General features: G+C 33.7%; 1 protein-coding gene and 1 long non-coding RNA gene across 3 annotated transcripts; both read left to right on the top strand.

Annotated features, from left to right (window-relative positions):
* The first annotated feature begins 40 nt into the window (after nucleotides 1–40).
* LOC148572489 (uncharacterized) lies at nucleotides 41–2,832 on the top strand. 2 transcript variants are annotated; one of them, XR_015906941.1, is made up of 4 exons: nucleotides 41–201; nucleotides 297–351; nucleotides 430–552; nucleotides 2,623–2,832. It is a non-coding gene; the product is annotated as an uncharacterized LOC148572489 (long non-coding RNA). The 2 variants fall into 2 exon arrangements; XR_015906942.1 differs by lacking the exon at nucleotides 2,623–2,832 and adding an exon at nucleotides 2,335–2,582.
* Nucleotides 2,833–6,075: 3,243 nt separating this feature from the next.
* On the top strand, nucleotides 6,076–13,753 carry NSF (AAA-type ATPase family protein). The gene is made up of 21 exons (XM_088509543.1): nucleotides 6,076–6,407; nucleotides 6,587–6,681; nucleotides 6,766–6,847; nucleotides 6,941–6,991; nucleotides 7,837–8,007; nucleotides 8,377–8,531; nucleotides 8,612–8,720; nucleotides 8,900–8,999; nucleotides 9,079–9,134; nucleotides 9,535–9,600; nucleotides 9,687–9,769; nucleotides 9,995–10,128; nucleotides 10,385–10,595; nucleotides 11,143–11,274; nucleotides 11,350–11,410; nucleotides 11,543–11,602; nucleotides 12,330–12,388; nucleotides 12,469–12,556; nucleotides 12,718–12,840; nucleotides 13,072–13,137; nucleotides 13,289–13,753. The coding sequence occupies exons 1-21, from the start codon at nucleotides 6,222–6,224 to the stop codon at nucleotides 13,430–13,432; spliced, it is 2,232 nt and encodes a 743-aa protein (XP_088365669.1). The 5' UTR covers nucleotides 6,076–6,221; the 3' UTR covers nucleotides 13,433–13,753.
* The last annotated feature ends 5,324 nt before the right edge of the window (nucleotides 13,754–19,077 follow it).

Here is a 19,077-nt window from a genome sequence, read left to right as displayed (position 1 = left end):
CTTAAAATGAGTCCTTTCAGCTCATAACCCATCCACACACTAAATCTAGCAGCTGCAAGAGAAGAGAGGAGAAGAAAGAGTGTTACTATTCACATACAACTTTCGGTGGCCATAACTCGAGTTACGGTGCTTCGATTCACGTGCCGTCAGTGGCTACGCGAAGTTCTCATCAAACCCGTTAATTCTATCTAATATTTGCTGGTGAGATTTCGAATTTTCATCTCTTTCCTTCTGCCCTAAAAATCCGAAAATGTGGGTAATAATTTTGAATGAATTTTTGTGTTTTGATTGTTTAGGTAGTACTTAAGGTTGGGTTATTGATGGTTTGTACCCCAAACACCATCGAAAAAGGTAAGGAAACTCTTTACCTTGTGAAATTGTGATTTTGATGAACCCTAGGTATTGATTTGTGGTAATTAATGTGTATAGCTTGGAAAAATTGGTTGTTGATGCTTGTTGGAATTAGTTGGTGAATTGTTGGTGACTTAATTTTGGGTTGAAAGCTTGCTTGGACTCAAATTGGTGTTTTGTGCATATTGAAAATCGGCCAAGGTATGGTTTTAGTTTCTTTTATGTAACATGTAATATCTCTAGACACTTAGACTAGTAGACCTTAGAATAAGATTGAATTGGTTGATAATAAATGTTGATAATATGATGATTTTGATGAAGGTGTGATTTTGATGAATGTTGAAGTTAATTTATGATGTGGGATTAAAAATGATGAAATTGGGTGTTGATAATGATTTATGAAGTGTATTGATGTTGATAAATGATGCTTTGAGTTGTAATAATTGAGAATTTGAGGCATGAAAGTGTGATTTTTTGGATGGAATTGGTGAAATTGTATATTGATAGGTTGTGGAATGATTTGAAGGTATATGAATATGGTTTAGGTACATTAGGACTCTTTTGAATATGGAATAAATGATTTTGGATTGAGAGTTTGGTAAAATTGAGGTTTAGAGATTTTTGGTAAAAAATGAATTTTTGGCTAACTTCGACGGATCATATCTTGAGCTACGATTTTTGAAATTGAATGATTTTTGTATCAAAATAAAGATAATTTAAAGAACTTTTAAAACGGTATAGATTTTGTAGAAATCTAAATTTTATAGAGAAAGATATGATCGTTGAAAGTTGGTGTCTGAAATCTGAATTCTGTGAATGCTGTAGAATTTGTGATTTCTGGCTTGTGTGCGCACGCACACCCTGTGGATTTTTGAAATTGTGCACACGCACACACGGGGATATGGCTACTGATGGGAGCGCTAGCACGCTCTGTGCGCACACACAACCAACGAAGTTTTGCAAGCTATGTGCACGCACACGTTGGAAGGTGCACTCTGTTGAGGGCGTACTCACGCCTTGTGCGGATGAACAGAGTTGAAATTTTTACTCTCTGTACGTACGCACACCTCTATACGTACGCACACACTTTGAAAATCCTCCAGGGCGTGCGCACGCACTCCTCTGTACGTACGCACATGCCCTGTTTTTCAACTAAAGTCTTGTTTTTAACTGTTTCACCTTTCGAACAAGCTTGTAAACTTCTGTGACACCTATTTACGAATTTTTGGCTCGTTTTTTATGTTAAAACATAGAGAAGGTCTTGGGTGGAATTATTTGGTATTTTCTTGAAAAGTCAGAGAACAGAGACTTAGGTTTCTGGTGTACTAAGGATGGGTTTGGTAGAGTGAGAAGGAAGAATAGTAAATGAATTGTAAAAGCGGTGAAGTAATGAGTTTGGAATGAAAATTATGGATTGGCAGTGGTTGAGATGAGTCTGGGACTCGAAATTGAGTGATGGATCTATGATATATTGAAAAATGATTTCTGAAAACCACTGAATCACTGTTTTATACTGAGATTGTTGAGACGCTATGCGCCTGGCAGGGACGGTTTGGTTGGATCCCGCCTGTCGAGGTAGCGGCGGCGGTGTAAGGACGGTGGTTCGTCCCGCTTACATTGAGATGTGAGGTCCGTGGCAATAGTATCCCGCTCGCATCCCTTCGGATCACTAGAGTGTGCAGGCACAAAATCTTGGACGGTGTTCCGAGCACCGTATCTCGGGGGGTTCCCATTATGATTCCGAAGGGGGACATCTCCATGGAGATGTGTCGGGTTGGCAGTTGAACCGACAATGTGATATCACAGCCAATAGGACAGGCATTCATCATGTGCATTTTCTATCTGTTTGATTGCTTTGTCGACTTGTATTGTTTGCTTAATTGTATAACATGCCCAATTGCCTATTTGAATTACTTGATATATATTTTTATACTTGTACTTTACTTGCATTGCTATTACCTGTGTTTTTCTACTGGGATTGAGGAGGATCGAAAGACGGTGGCGATGGAATCGCGTGGCGGTTAGGCTGGAGAAGGCTGTGGGACAGCGGTGAACTGATAGTTAGAAATCCCCTAAGTTAGTTTACCTATTTTTATAAAGGTTTTAAAGTTATGGTTTTAATTTTAGTATGCTTTAAGTTGAATCTTATGACGGATATGAAGCTCTAGGATTGCTTCTGGCATCCTGGGGTCTTATATCTTACATTACTGGACACTGTTATCATACTGAAAATCTCCGGTTCTCATTCCATACTCTGTTGTTGTTTTTCAGATGCAGGTCACAACCCACCTCAGTGAGTTGCTTGATGGTGACAGAGTGAAGGACCTTTATCATGTATTTGGAGTCTTTTAATTTATTTTTATTAGCACTCTCACTTTTGTATTTTATTTTGCTTTAGAGGCTTACTTTATGAGAGATATTCTGTATAAGTTGTTTTATTTTCAAAACTCTGTATGTTAGTAGTTAATTAGTCGACCTAAATTCCGCGGGCTGTGGCTAGTATCTTATGATTATTATATTCTTATATAACTACATATATCTTGTTATCTCACATAGTGGATCTTGTCTCTTATGCTTGTAGCTTCGTGTGAACGTTCGTATTTTGTAATTCCGTATTTGAGCTTATTTTTTTTATCGGGCTTTTAGAATTATTATTCCTTCTATATATATTTATGTATAAGATTTAGAATTGTCGTAACCTTTAATTAACCTTTGTTTTACGACATGAGGTAAGGCTTAAAATAATTAAGATGTTACAATCTTTCCTTGCTCCATTCTCATTTCCATGGTCATCACTTCCAACACACCATCCATTGTCACTGGTGTCTCAGAATGAACCAATCCACATTGAAGTGAAGCCAATCGAAACCCTATTGCAGCAGAACGTAACCGCTTTATTGAAAAGTTGTTGACGAAAGTAGCAAAGGGCATTGGACGTCCACAATGGAAATGCCACAATCCCTTTCTAAGAGTCATCACCATAGCTTCAACTTTTACTCTTCCTCTCAATAAGTCATTATATTATGTCTCTGTCTCTTGTCCCGTGATTTTGAATCTCTATTACTAACAGTCTTTAAAAAGATTATTAAATAATATATACTTGGCTTTTCGTAACTTGAGCTGTTAATATTTGTTATACTGAATTTTTGGGTTATGTTTCAATAATAGAAAACGGGACAGAAGAACTAGAGTTTCATAGAAATGATGAAGTTTGCAAAAGATTGTGTCCAAGATGAAAAATTAGCCAATTAAAAAATATTTTTTTCAAACCTTTTAATTTTCAGCCATTTAAAATTGTTTTCAAATTTTTATCTTAGACTAAATCTTCATGTTAATTATGCCATTTTATTTTTTTTTTATTTTTGTTTCGTTCCACCTTTACAAATTAGAGTTTAGGATTTTGATTAGGTAAAGAAGATGAAAAGAAATTGTTTCTTTCTTTTACTCTACGTTGTTGTGTTAAGCTTCTGTTTAAAAAAAAAAAAAGATAAGAAGAAGAAATAAAAGAGAGTATTCAAAGAGAAAGGAAGAATTTAGATGATATTACATTACGACAACAAACTACGTAGGATTGAAAACTAACGTCATTTTTTATAAATTAACATTTGGTTAGAAATGTCAAAAGAATATAATCTTTCATTGTTACAAGTTTATTTAGATTAGTTATAATCAGTATTATCCGTGCTTTAATCTTTTATAGTTAGAAATGACTATTTACTCTTTATAGGAATTTGCACACAAAAATAACATAATTTGCACCGTTATATTTAGCAGAATTTATATACGCAAGTCAATACAGTTTATACATACATTTATTAAAAGGGTGTAGCTACACATCTAAGTATTTTTTCATCCAAGTTTATTCAAATACATGCATACGTCCTCTTTTTCTTCTTTCAAATTCACGTATACCTCCTCTTCCTCCTCCTCCTCCTCCTCCTCCTCCTCCTTTTTCGCGCACGCAAATTCTTCTTCTTCTTCTCCTCTTTCGTTATCGACATCACCAACAACACCAACATTTTGCTAATGGATTATTTTTTCAATCGAATTGAATAGAATGCAATTGTTAAATTGAATTGAATTGACGCAGGTGTTCTGAATTGAATTGATAATCTCTAAATTATAGACACATGTATTTTGAATTTGATTTTATATAATGGATAATGTTCTGTTCATTTAGTACTATACAATTATTTCATCTTAATAACGTGTTCAGTTCATTATGCAGAAAACTGTTATGAATTTGATTTTATATAATGGATAATGTTCCGTTCATTTAGTACTATACAATTGTTCACCTTAATAACATATTCGGTTCATTATGAATTGAATTGAATTGAATTGATAATCTCTAAGAGGAAGAGAAGAAGAAGAAGAACTTACACGAATTTGGAAGAAGAAGAAGAAGAGCGAATTTGGAAGAAGAAATACAAGGAGGAGAAGGAGAGCGTGATTTGAAAAGTTGTTACAAGGAAAAACTACCAAAAGTACCCATGAATTTTACGAACGTTGATAAAAGTACTCATTAAGTAAGGAAATTAACGCTATACCCATGAAAGATGGGTTCCGTACGACAAAAGTATCCAAATCCTAATTTTTTGTTAATTTTTTAATAAAATTCCCAAACTACCCCACTCTAACCCCATTCTACCGTCACTCCCTCTCTTCCCACTTCTTCCTCTCTCCTCACTTCTTCCTCTCTCAAAAATCCTTACAGAATCACATATCTCTCCTCCTACCTCCCCGCTACCGGCCGTCACCCACCTACCCCATCACTGTCAATCTCCTCCCCTCTCACTGCTTCCTCCTCACTCTTAAGGTGGCTCAATACCTTCGTCGCACGCCTGTGACCCAACCTAAGGAGAACGTCGCCGTGGTGCGCCTATTCCAGTCGAGGAGAACGTTGTCGTAGCACGCTTGACCCAACCGAGGAAAACACCGTCATCGTGCACCTGAGAAGAGAGAGATCGTGGTACTGCTACATGCAGAAAGAAGGTTCGGTAAACTTGTGACTAAACCGGTTGAGGTCCGATCCTCCACCACCACCACCACCACCACCACCACCATTGATTTCGGTCTGGTCTGTTGTAGGAGTAGTTTTGGACTCCATGGCAAGAATTTTAAAGGTGTAGGTTGGGTTATGGAAGGTTGAAAAAGTGAGTTGAGGTTGAGGGTGGAGTAGTTTATGAATTTTATTAAAAAAATTAGAATTTGGATACTTTTGTCTTACGAAACCCATCTTTCATGGGTACAGCGTTAATTTCCTTAGTTTATAGATACTTTTGTCAGCATTCGTAAACTTTATGGGTACTTTTGATAGTTTTTCCTTGTTACAACAACTTGGATAAACTTGAATAAGAATTTTGCTTGGATGTAGAATTTTATTTTTATTAAAATTTTTACATATAAATTAATAAATAAAATTTATTTATTAAAAATAATTTATATTTATATTGGCCAAATATCAAACAAAATTATTAAAAATTGCTACTCCCAAGGATTTTTGTAAACATTACAATGAATGATACGAGTTTAAACTACACCTTTGAATATACTATTTCTTACATTCAAGAAATTAAATTTATTTAGTTAATGTATTAATTTTAAGTTTTTTTTTTTATTTTTTTATTACACTTAGTCACGGATCACATTTATTACTTGTTAAATAAAAAAGAGAAGTGTTTATATGTCTTGAAAGAAAATGCATTCTAATAAGCTTGTATTTTACTATTTCTATTGCTCTTGTTCTTAGATTAATCTTACATCTGTACTGTGTCTCGGTCTCCCTCCCGCGCAAGGCATATATCTAATCTATCAAGGGAAGGGATCCATTGCCATTAGCTCCGATCTGGTAGGAAACATAAACTAAAATGGCGTCGCTGTTCGGTTCGTCGTCGGGCTCCACATCGATGGTGGTGACGAACACGCCGTCGCAGGACCTTGCCCTCACCAACCTCGCCTTCTGTTCCTCCTCCGATCTCCGCAACTTCGCCGTCCCCAATCGCTCCAACCTCTTCCTCGCCTTCGTTGGCGACTCCTTCGTCTTCTCTTTCTCATATCCTTCGCCACCGCCTTTCATTTCAGTTTTCTTAACGTATAATTTGATCATGGATTTTTATTTTTTTTATTGCGTTGTTAAATTCGTTATGGTAATGTCGATTAGTGAATTAATGTCAATGCATTGGATAGGTTCGATTTGTGGTTTTGCTTTTTGTGTTCTTAACTGAGATATACAGCTCATGAGAACATTCGCAGTGGCCAGATTGCTCTCAATTCCATTCAACGTCGCTGTGTTAAAGTCTCCGCTGCTGAATCCATTCCTGTCACCAGGTGATTTTCTTTTCTTCTTTTTTTCTATGTTTTTTTAATAAATTACTCTTATTTTATTTTTATGATTCGTGTTGTTGTTAATAGATTTGTGCCACCTGAAAACTTCGACCTGGCATTGTTAACCCTTGAACTGGAATTCATTAAAAAAGGAGCAAAGAGTGAACAGGTACGTTTGAATTTTAAGTTAACCGATTTGTTTGTTTCCAATTGGACTGCTCTAGGATTTAAAATTGCCGATGATGCTCTGTCTGGCTTGTAGATTGATGCTCCCCAACTGTCTAAGCAACTTCGGAAAAGGTTCGCAAACCAGGTTAGTCCTTCTCTAGGCTACTTATATGTTCCATGTCATTACTTGGACAATTTTGAGTGTGCATAAGTGATAGTTTTTGTGGCCTTTTAGTTATTGCTTATTACTCATTTAATTCTAGTTTTTTTTTTTTTTTTTTTTTTTTTTTTTTTTTTTTTTACTGATCTAATAGTTTCCCTAATTTCTGATTATGAAAACTTTAGAAATAGACATGGTCCTGTGGTCTCTAAATAATACTAATTTGATTTCGGAAAGGAAGATGTCTCTTCGTTGTTGCACAACTTAATTTGTTTTGTTTGCATAAATATGTGCTTATGATAATATAATTAAATTATTAATCAAGTGATAGTTGGTCTTTAATTTAGCATGCCAATGCCAAGGGAACTATTGGTGTTCTATTTGGTTTTCTTAACTTGCAAGGAGTGTCTTAGTCATAAATTATTTATCTATTTATTTTCCTACATCTATGTGGAAGAAGATAATTTTCCATTGTTTTAGCCTTTCCACAAGGAGGGGAAAGAGAGTGTTTCAAAAGAAAGCCAGGCGGTTGGGTTATCAGGGTTGTATCTTTTATGTGAATCATGATTTGTGCTTTACATTTGGTTGAATGGAAGATCAATTCATTTTCTAATGTTTCTCAGGTTGCCCGTGCTGTTGTTTTTCATTGTCTCCCTCGTGCATGTTTTTCCCTTTCCAACTTTCTTCTCTTCTCTTCTGACCTTAATTTTTAATTCATATGAAGTTTTGGAACATGCTGTAATAGGGGTCCCTCTATTGGCTCCTGTTATTTACATTCATCTCTCGTTGCTTGATTAATATGTATTTAAGTTGGACCTTATGTGATGCAGGTTATGACAGTAGGGCAGAAAGTGTTATTTGAGTATCATGGAAATAATTATAGCTTCACAGTTACTCAAGCTGCTGTTGAGGGTCAAGAAAAGACTAATGCTCTTGAAAGAGGGATGATCTCAGATGACACATATGTTGTTTTTGAAACAGCACGTGATAGTGGAATCAAGGTGAGTTTCCAATTTGTTTTTGACATTTAACTGGTTTTTTTTCCTTCTTTTTTCCCCCTAACCCTCTCCTCTTGATTATTCTGAATGGTTATGGCTTAACTAGCTTGTGATGATTAGGGTCACTCATTTTGATTTGGGGAGTGCTATGCTAACCTTCACATTAGAATATTCATACAAACAATATGTTTGAAAATCTTATGAATTTCATATAGTCATTCAACATGTGCAGTAATTTAGTATTGGTTTTATTATATCTGCTCCTGTGTTGTAATAAACAATCCTTTAGTATGTATTACAGTGATGTGTTATTATAGTTTTCTAATTGAACCCTACTAGCTATAATAATAATTGCATTTTTTCGCTTTGCAGATTGTCAATCAGCGTGAGGCTGCCACTAGCAACATTTTTAAGCAGAAAGAGTTTAATCTTCAGTCTCTGGGTATTGGAGGCCTGAGTGCAGAGTTTGCAGATATATTTCGAAGAGCTTTTGCCTCCCGTGTTTTCCCTCCCCACGTGACATCGAAGTAATATGTTGATATTGTCACCCACCTATGCACTATTTTATGATATATCGTCTTCTTACTTGAATACTTTGATGTCTCAGATTAGGGATCAAGCATGTGAAGGGCATGTTGCTTTATGGCCCCCCTGGAACTGGAAAGACTCTTATGGCCCGGCAAATTGGGAAAATTCTGAATGGGAAGGAACCAAAGGTTTACTCCTTGTACTTGAGTAATAAATTGCTCCTGATACAATTGGAAGCAGCGACGGCTTCTAATTGTGTCTCATACTGGACTAGTGACTGTCTTGGAATAAGCTTTCTTGAACTTTTTACCATTTGGTGCTTAATAAATTTTGTACAATCTTAATTTTCCTTGTGTGGCTGTACTAGATTGTAAATGGCCCTGAAGTTTTGAGCAAATTTGTTGGTGAAACTGAAAAGAATGTGAGGGACCTTTTTGCGGATGCTGAACAAGAGCAGAGGAGCCGAGGTGATAGAGAAACACAGATTGCATGTACTTAAGATTAAATTTTCTGATAATTCACTCTTCTTAATCACTGTATTTTCAGGGGATGAAAGTGATTTGCATGTAATTATCTTTGATGAAATCGATGCTATTTGTAAGGTATGGAATTTCTGAACTTTGGACCAACATGAATCATGCAATGTGTTATTTGCCTATTTGTTGATTACTGTTAATTCATGATCATTCTGTGTCAATATTAGATGCTTCAGATTTTCTATGCTACTAATACTATGTGACCCTCCTTTGTGGGATTTGTAGATAGTTAAATTAGAGTCATAAAAGCTTTTAAGGTGAAATTTTTTTCATGTAGTTTTCTTCAGATTTATTTAAGTTACATTGACTACTCAAAATTGCAGTACAATGAATTTTAAATATTAAGATTTAATTTAATACGAGTTTCCTTATCCCTAACAAATTGCAGTATTGAGCTTAAAGTTGTATTGTCATAGAATTCTCTGATCTATATTTAGTCACACAATCTTCCTCGGTGTGAGTGCAGTCAAGAGGTTCAACTCGCGATGGTACTGGAGTTCATGATAGCATTGTGAACCAGCTTCTTACTAAGGTCAGTTTAAATCATTTTTTATTAAAATAATAACTCCTCTCTACTAGTCATAAGCATATCTAATAAACAATCTGATTGGTTTGCAGATAGATGGTGTGGAGTCACTAAATAATGTTTTGCTTATTGGAATGACCAACAGAAAGGATATGCTTGATGAGGCTCTCTTAAGGTCTCTAAATTTTCCCTCCTTTCTTGTAGGTTTTTTAAATATGCTTCGTGTGGAAAGTATGAATGTAAATTTGTGAACACTCAACAAGGATATGCTATTGTTTATTGTATTCTGGAATTGTTATCCAATCTACTGCTGCTTTGATTTCTTATAATAAACTCCTATAGTAACTGTATGCATATGTAGTGCATACCTCTTAGTTGTTGCCATTTCTTTTGCTTGTAGACCAGGGCGGTTGGAAGTCCAGGTTGAGATAAGCCTTCCTGATGAAAATGGTCGATTGCAAATTCTTCAAATTCATACTAACAAGATGAAAGAGAATTCTTTTCTTGCTCCCGATGTGAATCTTCAAGAGCTTGGTATGTGTTTATTATGGCAAATTTAGGATGATATAAGTTTGTATATTTATGTCTTTGATGGAAGTAATCAATAAGTAATCTTGATTAGGTTGATTCTTTACTAATAAATATTTTGAAGCAAGATCAGCTACTTCCGATGTCAAGCTTTTACTTATCATTTCGCCAAAAAAAGTGGATAATAAAATTATCAGCATCACACTTGTTCAATTATGAAGGTCAGCAAAGGTTTACTCTGGGTTTGCCTTATCTTTTGCAGCTGCTAGAACAAAAAACTACAGTGGTGCAGAACTTGAAGGTGTTGTGAAAAGTGCGGTCTCATATGCTTTAAATCGACAACTGAGTCTAGAGGATCTCACGAAGCAAGTTGAGGAAGAGAATATTAAGGTTACCATGGATGACTTTTTGAATGCACTCCAAGAAGTTATTCCTGCATTTGGGGCTTCCACTGATGATCTTGAAAGATGCAGGTACTAATCAGAATTCTTTAGTATTTTCAGAAGTTGGTTAAGCTATTTCATTTATTTATTCTTGCCTTATTATCATTCCGAAAATTTGGATAAAAAGTAAACTATTGGGTGCCGTCAGATTTGCCCTTCTAGGGTTAATTAGCTGATAGTATGCTATATGATAAATGGAGAGCCATTAACACGTTGCTTCATTTGAACATTAGAATGCTTCCTTTTTTATTATACTACCAAATAAATTTATATTTCAAGATATTTAAAAGAACAGTAAAACAAGTCTTGCCGTCCCTTAATTTAACTGTCCTGCACCACGTAATTTGATGGTTTTAAAAGTTTTCGTATGTTTCTCGCTATTTGTGATGGTCCCTTTACCTTTGTAAAAATCTCTTTGATTTTTTAGCTGTTTTATGCCTTTTTTTTAGTTGTTTCAAAAGTAGCTATTAGTTAGATAATAAATGTTGGCAAATTGGAAATCCAAAGCCTGTCTGGAAGTAAACAGAAACCAGGAAATATGCTTTAAGTAATATTATTTGTTTCATTTGATTTATAGACTCCATGGCATGGTTGACTGTGGTGACCGACATAAGCACATCTATCAAAGAGCAATGCTACTAGTGGAGCAAGTAAAAGTAAGCAGAGGAAGCCCACTTGTTACTTGTCTTCTGGAAGGTTCCAGTGGCAGGTAAGCGAATTTTCATTTTAATTTTCATTGGAATTGTTTTTGATAGAATGTTTCTAAATTACTTTGTTGTTATAGTGGTAAGACCGCACTTGCAGCTACTGTTGGTATTGACAGTGACTTCCCATATGTCAAGATTGTAAGTTCTCTAATTCTCTTGAATATTACTCTTTATGAATCTGCATTGCTTCTGTTGTTGTAGTTTGCTTCCTAGTTTATATAATAATATTTTTGGATTTTTTTTTTTATTTTGATCTTTTGTAATTTGTAGGTTTCAGCTGAAACAATGATTGGACTACATGAGAGCACTAAATGTGCACAGATTATTAAGGTTGGTCATATTTAAGAATTTTAGCCATTCTTCAAATCTACTTAGTACTGAGTCTATGTATAATATATTAAAAGAGAGACCAAAGTAGCCTCTCAATAGCTATTTGCCATTCTCTGTTTTCTTATAATTATAAGAAGTCTTTTCCCCATCTATCTTGGAATGATAGTATTAGATGAAAAAGCCAAAAAGGTACATGGTTCTTATTTTTTTATATTGTAGGGAAAAAAACAAAGGGGAAAAAAGAAAAGGGGGGGGGGGGGGGGATGTTTTATCACGTATTTTTCATTTCTTGAGCAAATAGTTAGACAAGCATAAAATAAGCTTAATAACATAAAGATATTACAACTTATTATACTATTTACAATTTTGAAAAAAAAAATCTCTAGAAATAACATGATCTAATTAACATCTTAAAAATATTTTAAAAAAAGGTTTTAAAACCTTGAATTTTTCAATTTTTACACGACAATTGATCCATGTTTTAGTTATTTCATAGTCAAATTTTTTAATTTTAATTTTGGCTATATTTTCCGTGCATTGAGCAGGTATTAGTCTAGTTTATATAATTTATGAAGACGGATTTCTTGGCCTTGCAAGATAGGCTTTAGTTTTAGTCAATAGTGAAGTATATGTGCCTTAATACATTAGCATTGCAACATTAATCTGTTTTTGCATTTTCCTTATATGGTTTTGTATCATGTAAATCCTAAGGTCTTGTTGTCAACAGGTTTTTGAGGATGCATATAAGTCACCGTTGAGTGTTATTGTCCTTGATGACATTGAGAGGTAAGAATTGTTGATCCTTCTTTTAGTATCCTCAATTGTTGGAGGTCCTTAAACATATGATCAACGGTCTCTATATATAGGTTATTGGAGTACGTAGCCATTGGTCCCCGGTTTTCAAACTTGATTTCTCAGACACTATTGGTCCTACTCAAACGGCTTCCTCCAAAGGTGTTCTATTTGTACTTACCCTTTCAGTTTCTTTTTCGGGCAATGTTCCAGTACGAGACAATTTACAGAAACAGGAATAAACTTCAAGGAATTGAGAAAAACCAGTGTAGTTTATGATGCTGATGCTGCTCACGGCTTACTGTTTTACACTGTGTTGTCAGGGGAAAAAACTCATGGTTATTGGTACAACAAGCGAATTGACTTTCTTGGACTCGATTGGATTTTGTGATACTTTCTCTGTCACTTACCATGTTCCTACCTTGAACACAAATGATGCCAAGAAGGTAAACATGTTTTGTTCTTAACATTGTGGCATTATGCGACTCAAGCTATTTATAGGCTATTGACGTGCACCAAAAAAGTTTCAAATGTTGCCTGATATTATTGAAGTTATTCTATTCTCTAGATAACAAGTCAGTTGTTTCATCTGTTGAAATTTAAGTGATCGTCTCACTTATGACTTAACAACTATCTTTTCTGTCAAGTCTTATTTTCTGTCCTCTTTAAACTTTCAGGTCCTAGAACAGTTGAATGTTTTTGCTCATGAAGATATTGATGCTGCTGCAGAAGCAATGAATGATGTGAGTAACCCATTTCATGTTGCATTTGCTTAATTGTAGGGTTTGTTGAAGCTTGGTTTTATTTGTATATGTGGGTTATTCAATGGGAAACCAGTGGTTGCAAAGAACTGATTCTAACTGGGTCTCTTGTGCGTTAAATTTTGATTTTCAGATGCCTATTAGGAAGCTGTACATGTTGATTGAGATGGCAGCACAAGGGGCTCAAGGTGGATCTGCAGAAGCTATCTATTCTGGCAAAGAGAAGATCAGTATCTCTCATTTCTATGATTGCCTCCAGGATGTTGTCAGAATATAATTTCTTGTCACCTTTAGATGACATACTTATGATCCACTTTGTATTGTAATATCATTTTCTTTTCTTTTTTCCATTTTTCTTTGTATATTTTCGTTGGTGCTTTGCTTGCTTTGTTAGTTCTCTCTGGTTTTGCTTAGGCATTCTCACTCACTGTTGCTTTTTCGTGCTGAGTATCTTTGAGAGGAAAGAGTTTCTAGTCATTGTTTTATCGTATGTGCCTGTGTGGCTTTGGAAATGGAGATTGGCATACCCAGAAAAAAGTAACATTCTTGTAGCTCTTATCTGGTGTCTATTATTATGAACTTACTTTGAAGCTAAAAAGAATAATCACATAGAACCTAGCTTTACTGCTTAGTTATTATTCCTGATCAACATCATTATTTCAAGAGTATTAAACCACTAGAATTTTGTAATTAGAGTGCTTGCATAGTCAACTTTCATTTACATTGCTATTTTCAATCTTTTACCCAAGAACTACGCTTTTCTGTTTCGGTTTGTGTACTTACAATAAGCCAAGGCTCTAAATAATATTCAGTTTTTTTTTTCCCTAAGAGAAAAAAGAAAAGATAAGAGTTTACAGCTTTATATATCGGTTGAAATTTTCATTTTTTTATTCTGTCCTCTATTCAGAATAATGCATGTTTTACAATAATCTATATGAATGGTTGTCATAAAATGCGAGAATTTACAAATGTCTCCTCAATTTAGCAGTAACGGGATAAGAGCACTTACTCCGCAGCTAGAAATTCAAAGCAATTATCTAAAATATCGGAAATCACAATCACCCAAAAGAGGAAAAAATAGTAGAATAAGAAAAAAGAGAAGAGAAAGTATGGCGGAATTTTATGTCTCTTTCAAAACGACTGTTTGTTCTACTAATCTTTTTAGTCGAAATAATACAAAGCTGTTTTTCTTTGTCGCCTCTTTCCCTTTCACAAAAGAAAACGAATATGCTACGTAACATAACATGGCAACCTGGAAACGCTTTTTTATTTTAAAAAGAATAAGAAAAGAAAAAAAAAAATACCCATATTATATGCTTTGCCAACTGTTGTTCATTTGAAACCATAAGTTGCGAATGGCTGCTGATACCGAGGATTAAGGCATTGAACAAAACATGTAGAGACTATTCATAATATAGTAATTTGAATAATCTAACTGTATTTTGTCATCTTAGATAGTAAATTAGTAATCAGCACTAACTAATAGACTACATAATAATGAAGTTCTTGACTAAAAAGTCATCCATTGTGATTAGACCGCAAGCAATTCAACTCAATCTCATATCTCTCTTACTCTTTTCGCATCAATTTTCACCTATTTCATGCATGTTAGTACTATTCGCATAGCATTCCTGCTGTTCTTTTGTTTTCTTTTTCATTTTTATTTGAAGAAAAAGGTTCACTTAATTTAAATAATAATATAGAAGGAAAAGTGTTGTTGGGGAAAAATCTTAAAGAAAGTTTTGTAAATAAAAATATCTGGCGCTGTGTTTTAAAGGAAAGATTTCAACACATTAACACCAGAGTTTATTATAAAAGAACTTAATGATAATGCTAAAAGAAAAATATCAAAACTTATCTTATTTAAAATTCATTAATTATTTTAAATAAGATAAATTTTAGCTAATTTTGATTAATTTTTTATTATCAAATATTTTCGTTCTTTTTTATCACGAATGAATTATGAATAACCTCACTAATATTTATTATTGAGTGTTAAAAGATCCTCTCATTATTGTTTAACCAAACATTCCTCTATTGTCTTCACTTTATAAGTCATTTTAATATTTTTTAAAAATTTTAAATGTTTATAATTCTATATGTTAAATAATTTGTTTGTACAGTATTTAAACTCCAATTTTGTTGATAATTAAATGATTTAACATATTAACCTAACTTTTCAACATACACTCGCTATTTTAATGTTGTGAGTCCTGTGAGTGGAACAATATATATTCAAGGCATGCATGTAAATTGTCTCAATGCTATCTATTAAGTGGATTCCATCATCTTTTAGGGTTCCAAAATCTCTCGTTCATTAACAACAGTATATATTCCTTATGGGGAGTGCTAGGGAAACAATAAAAATTTTGAACAACATGAATAACCACCAATCAAATGAAAATACACTAAACCCTAATTTAATACTACTATTTAAATTTACTCTTTTAATTCTATTAATTCACATTGTTTACACATTGTTCAAAAATCTTGTTAGTTACCTATACTTTTCCATGCGTTATTAACAAAGTATGGTGGGTTCTAATTATAACAATAACTATATGAGAAATCATTTTTTCTATGTAAACACCCATTTTGGCAATTTCTTTACAAAGAAGAGTAACAACAAAAATATGAAATTATTTGTTTTTAATTTTCTTTTTTAAAATTTTGGAGAAATTTTAACTGGGTATATTGTGGATTTAATTTAGTTTACAAGTATCTTAATAAAATTTATTGATGTCTAAAAAATAATTTCGTAATATATATATATATATATATATATATATATATATATATATATATATCATTAATAATTCAGGAACAACTTTGATAAGTATCTTTAGCACAACTCTTATATCATTATGTCTTTATTTTTATATCTTGTTATTGTAAAAAATTAATACTAATATCCACTTAGATACTATGAAAATATTTAACTTCTACATATATATTATCTTAAAGAAAAATATATATCACTTCTATATATATAATTAACTCGTTATTACTATTAGATATTAATATTTATGGACAAGACTTTTGCAATGATAATGCATATAGATAATAGATCAAACTTATTATCAACCAATACTACTTTAACATAGAAAATTAGAAATACATAATAAAGAATGTTCTTCACAGCTGCCAGCAAATTGTAAAGTGGCATGCATTTGCAGTAGCCGAAATGCATGGTTACATCATGAATTTGGAAAAAGCAAATTCCTAATAATAATAATGCATTATGCCAAAGTTGAGCAAACGTTGGAAGGTTTAAGATCGTGGCCCTTCCAAAATATATAAGTCAAACTTCTCGGCCATTCCTCTGAATTTCTATAACTGTGTACCCTTTTTTCTTGGACCCATATGAAGTGACACCATATTTGATGATGAGTCTAGATCAGGTGTGTGAATGCAACTATTTTATGTGATGGTTGAAAAATGAAAACTATGTATATTTAATTTAATTATTTATAAAAGAACAAAAACGTGAAGATTCTCTTAGAATTAATTTCTCTACATGAGTTTTTCGAAGATTAGAGAAGATGTAGTTGTACAACGTCCTAGTCCCTAATCCAATACAAATTATTAGTCGCTTTATTTAATGATGGATAGTAATATTATTAGTATTATATTTTAAAAATAAAAGTATATGTGCTATAGTAATTATATTTTACAAATATTTATATATAAATATATTAATAACTGATTTTAGTAATTAATTTTAATATATTAATAATATTTTTTAGTAAATATAGGATAAATATACAGAAAATTAATCTTAAGGAAAGGTATATATAAAAGAATTGAACGGGTTTTTCTCGATTAACCAGATTACTATGTTATTCTTCTTTCTACTAAATACTTTCTATACTTATCATTAATTTTAGTACCAGAAATTTAATGGGTTTTAGATTAATAATATTTATTTTTTTATCTTTACAGATGATATTAAATTCTATATACATATATTATATATGGGTTCATTTTTTTATTTTTTGCACTACAAAAAAAAGGCCTATAATCACGGTAGCTAGTAAAAAGGATGACCATAGATCTATGGTCACGGTTTTGGATCTATAGTCACGGTTTTTTACTGTGGCCTATTTTCTCGTGGCCATAGGTCTATAGTCACGATTTTTTGATCTATGGTCACGGTTTCAATTTTTAAAATCTGACACTTTAGGCTACGTTTTTTTACCGTGACCATAGATAAGGCTATGGTCACGGTTTTCACCGTGGTCATAGCCTCTATGGTCACCCTTCCTTAAAACTGTGACCATAGCCCTATCTATGGTCACCCCACCTAAAATCGTGACCATAGCCTCTATGGTCACCCCTCCTTAAAACCGTGACCATAGCCCTATCTATGGTCACAATTTGTCACCGTGGCCATAGCCTCTATAGTCACCCCTCCTTAAAACCGTGACCATAGCTCTATCTATGGTCACGGTTTTTTTAAAACGGTGACTATAGCCTGTTGTTGTTTTTGAGATTCAATTTTTTTAAATTATAATCACATCCCAAAATGATAATAATCATAAAATAAATCTAAAAATAAGAAATTCAAGAAATCTAAATCATAAAAGTTTCATTATAAGATAGATATGTTTAATCTTTAGTCTAAACAACACAAATTCAAATAGAGTGAAATTTTTTCAATTACATGTAATACCTCAAAAAGTACATAACACATCAAAATATTACATTTACATAACTAAGGTCATTGTAAGACCCATCCTATGTGATATTTGTATGGAACATATTTTCTTCATCACATCATGTCTTCCTGCACGTACGTAAAAGAAATAAACATGTTAGATATCTTACAAAAATAATTTTGATGATGTAATACATATGCAGCAAAAGAAGAAAAACATTCATCCAAAGCAACACTCAAGAATTATTCACAACTATCATTCACTTCAAATAGCAGCTATTGCAAGAATGCAGCAGTAGTGATAGCTTAGACTCAGAAATTCATCAAAGTTATCACTACTGCACAAATAATTCAGAATTTGTTCATTCCAGCAGCAGAATTTGGGGGCTGTGACGAAGTAGGGGCTGGGAGGAAGGTGAACGACAATAGTTAGGAGGAAGGGAAACGACGTACGATGGAGGGGGTTCGGAGGAGCTCGGCGAAGGTGGGGGCTGGCTCGAAGGAAAACGGTGAGAATGGGGTTGTGACGCGAAGTGATTGGGTTCTTTTTGTTTTAAGTTAGGAGGGAATGGGGATTTTGCTGGGAGGGAGGGAGAAATTTTGGGATTTGGGGGCAGGGGGTGTGGGAACGACGGCGTTTAAGGGGAGGGATAATTAAAAAAAATAAAAAAATAAATTAAAAAAAAAAACTGTGACCATAGACCATCTTAGGTCACCCTTAATAACCGTGATCATAGATCCTTTTAGGTCACTCTTTCGAAAAAATTGTGACCATAGACCCTTTTTGGTCACTGTAAAAAACCGTGACCATAGACCCTTTTAGGCCACCCACCAAAACCGTGATCATAGACCACTTTAGGTTACCCCCAAAACTGTGATTGTAGACTCTTTTAGGTCACCCTTTTTTGAAAAACCGTGACCACAGACCCTTTTTGGTCACCGTAAAAAATCATGGCCATAGACCCCTTTAGGTCACCCCTAAAATCGTGACCATAGACCCTTTTAGGCCACCCCCCAAAACTGTGACCATAGACCACTTTAGGTCACCCCCAAAACCGTGATCATAGACCCTTTTTTATCATTGTAAAAAACCGAGACTATAGACCCCTTTAGGTCACCTCCCAAAACTGTGACTATAGACCTTTTTAAACCACTCTTTTTTAAAAAACCGTGACTATAGATACTTTATGGTCACCCTTTTTGTAAAAACCGTGACTATAATTTTTTTCTTTTTATCACAGTAAAAAACCTTGATCATAGAGGGT

The sequence above is a fragment of the Arachis ipaensis genome, chromosome B3 (genome assembly GCF_059453495.1).
Source record: "Arachis ipaensis isolate K30076 ecotype BB chromosome B3, ASM5945349v1, whole genome shotgun sequence".
Lineage (NCBI taxonomy): Eukaryota > Viridiplantae > Streptophyta > Magnoliopsida > Fabales > Fabaceae > Arachis > Arachis ipaensis.
Note: the sequence above shows the minus strand (reverse complement) of the source record. Positions and strands in the feature narration are given on the sequence as shown.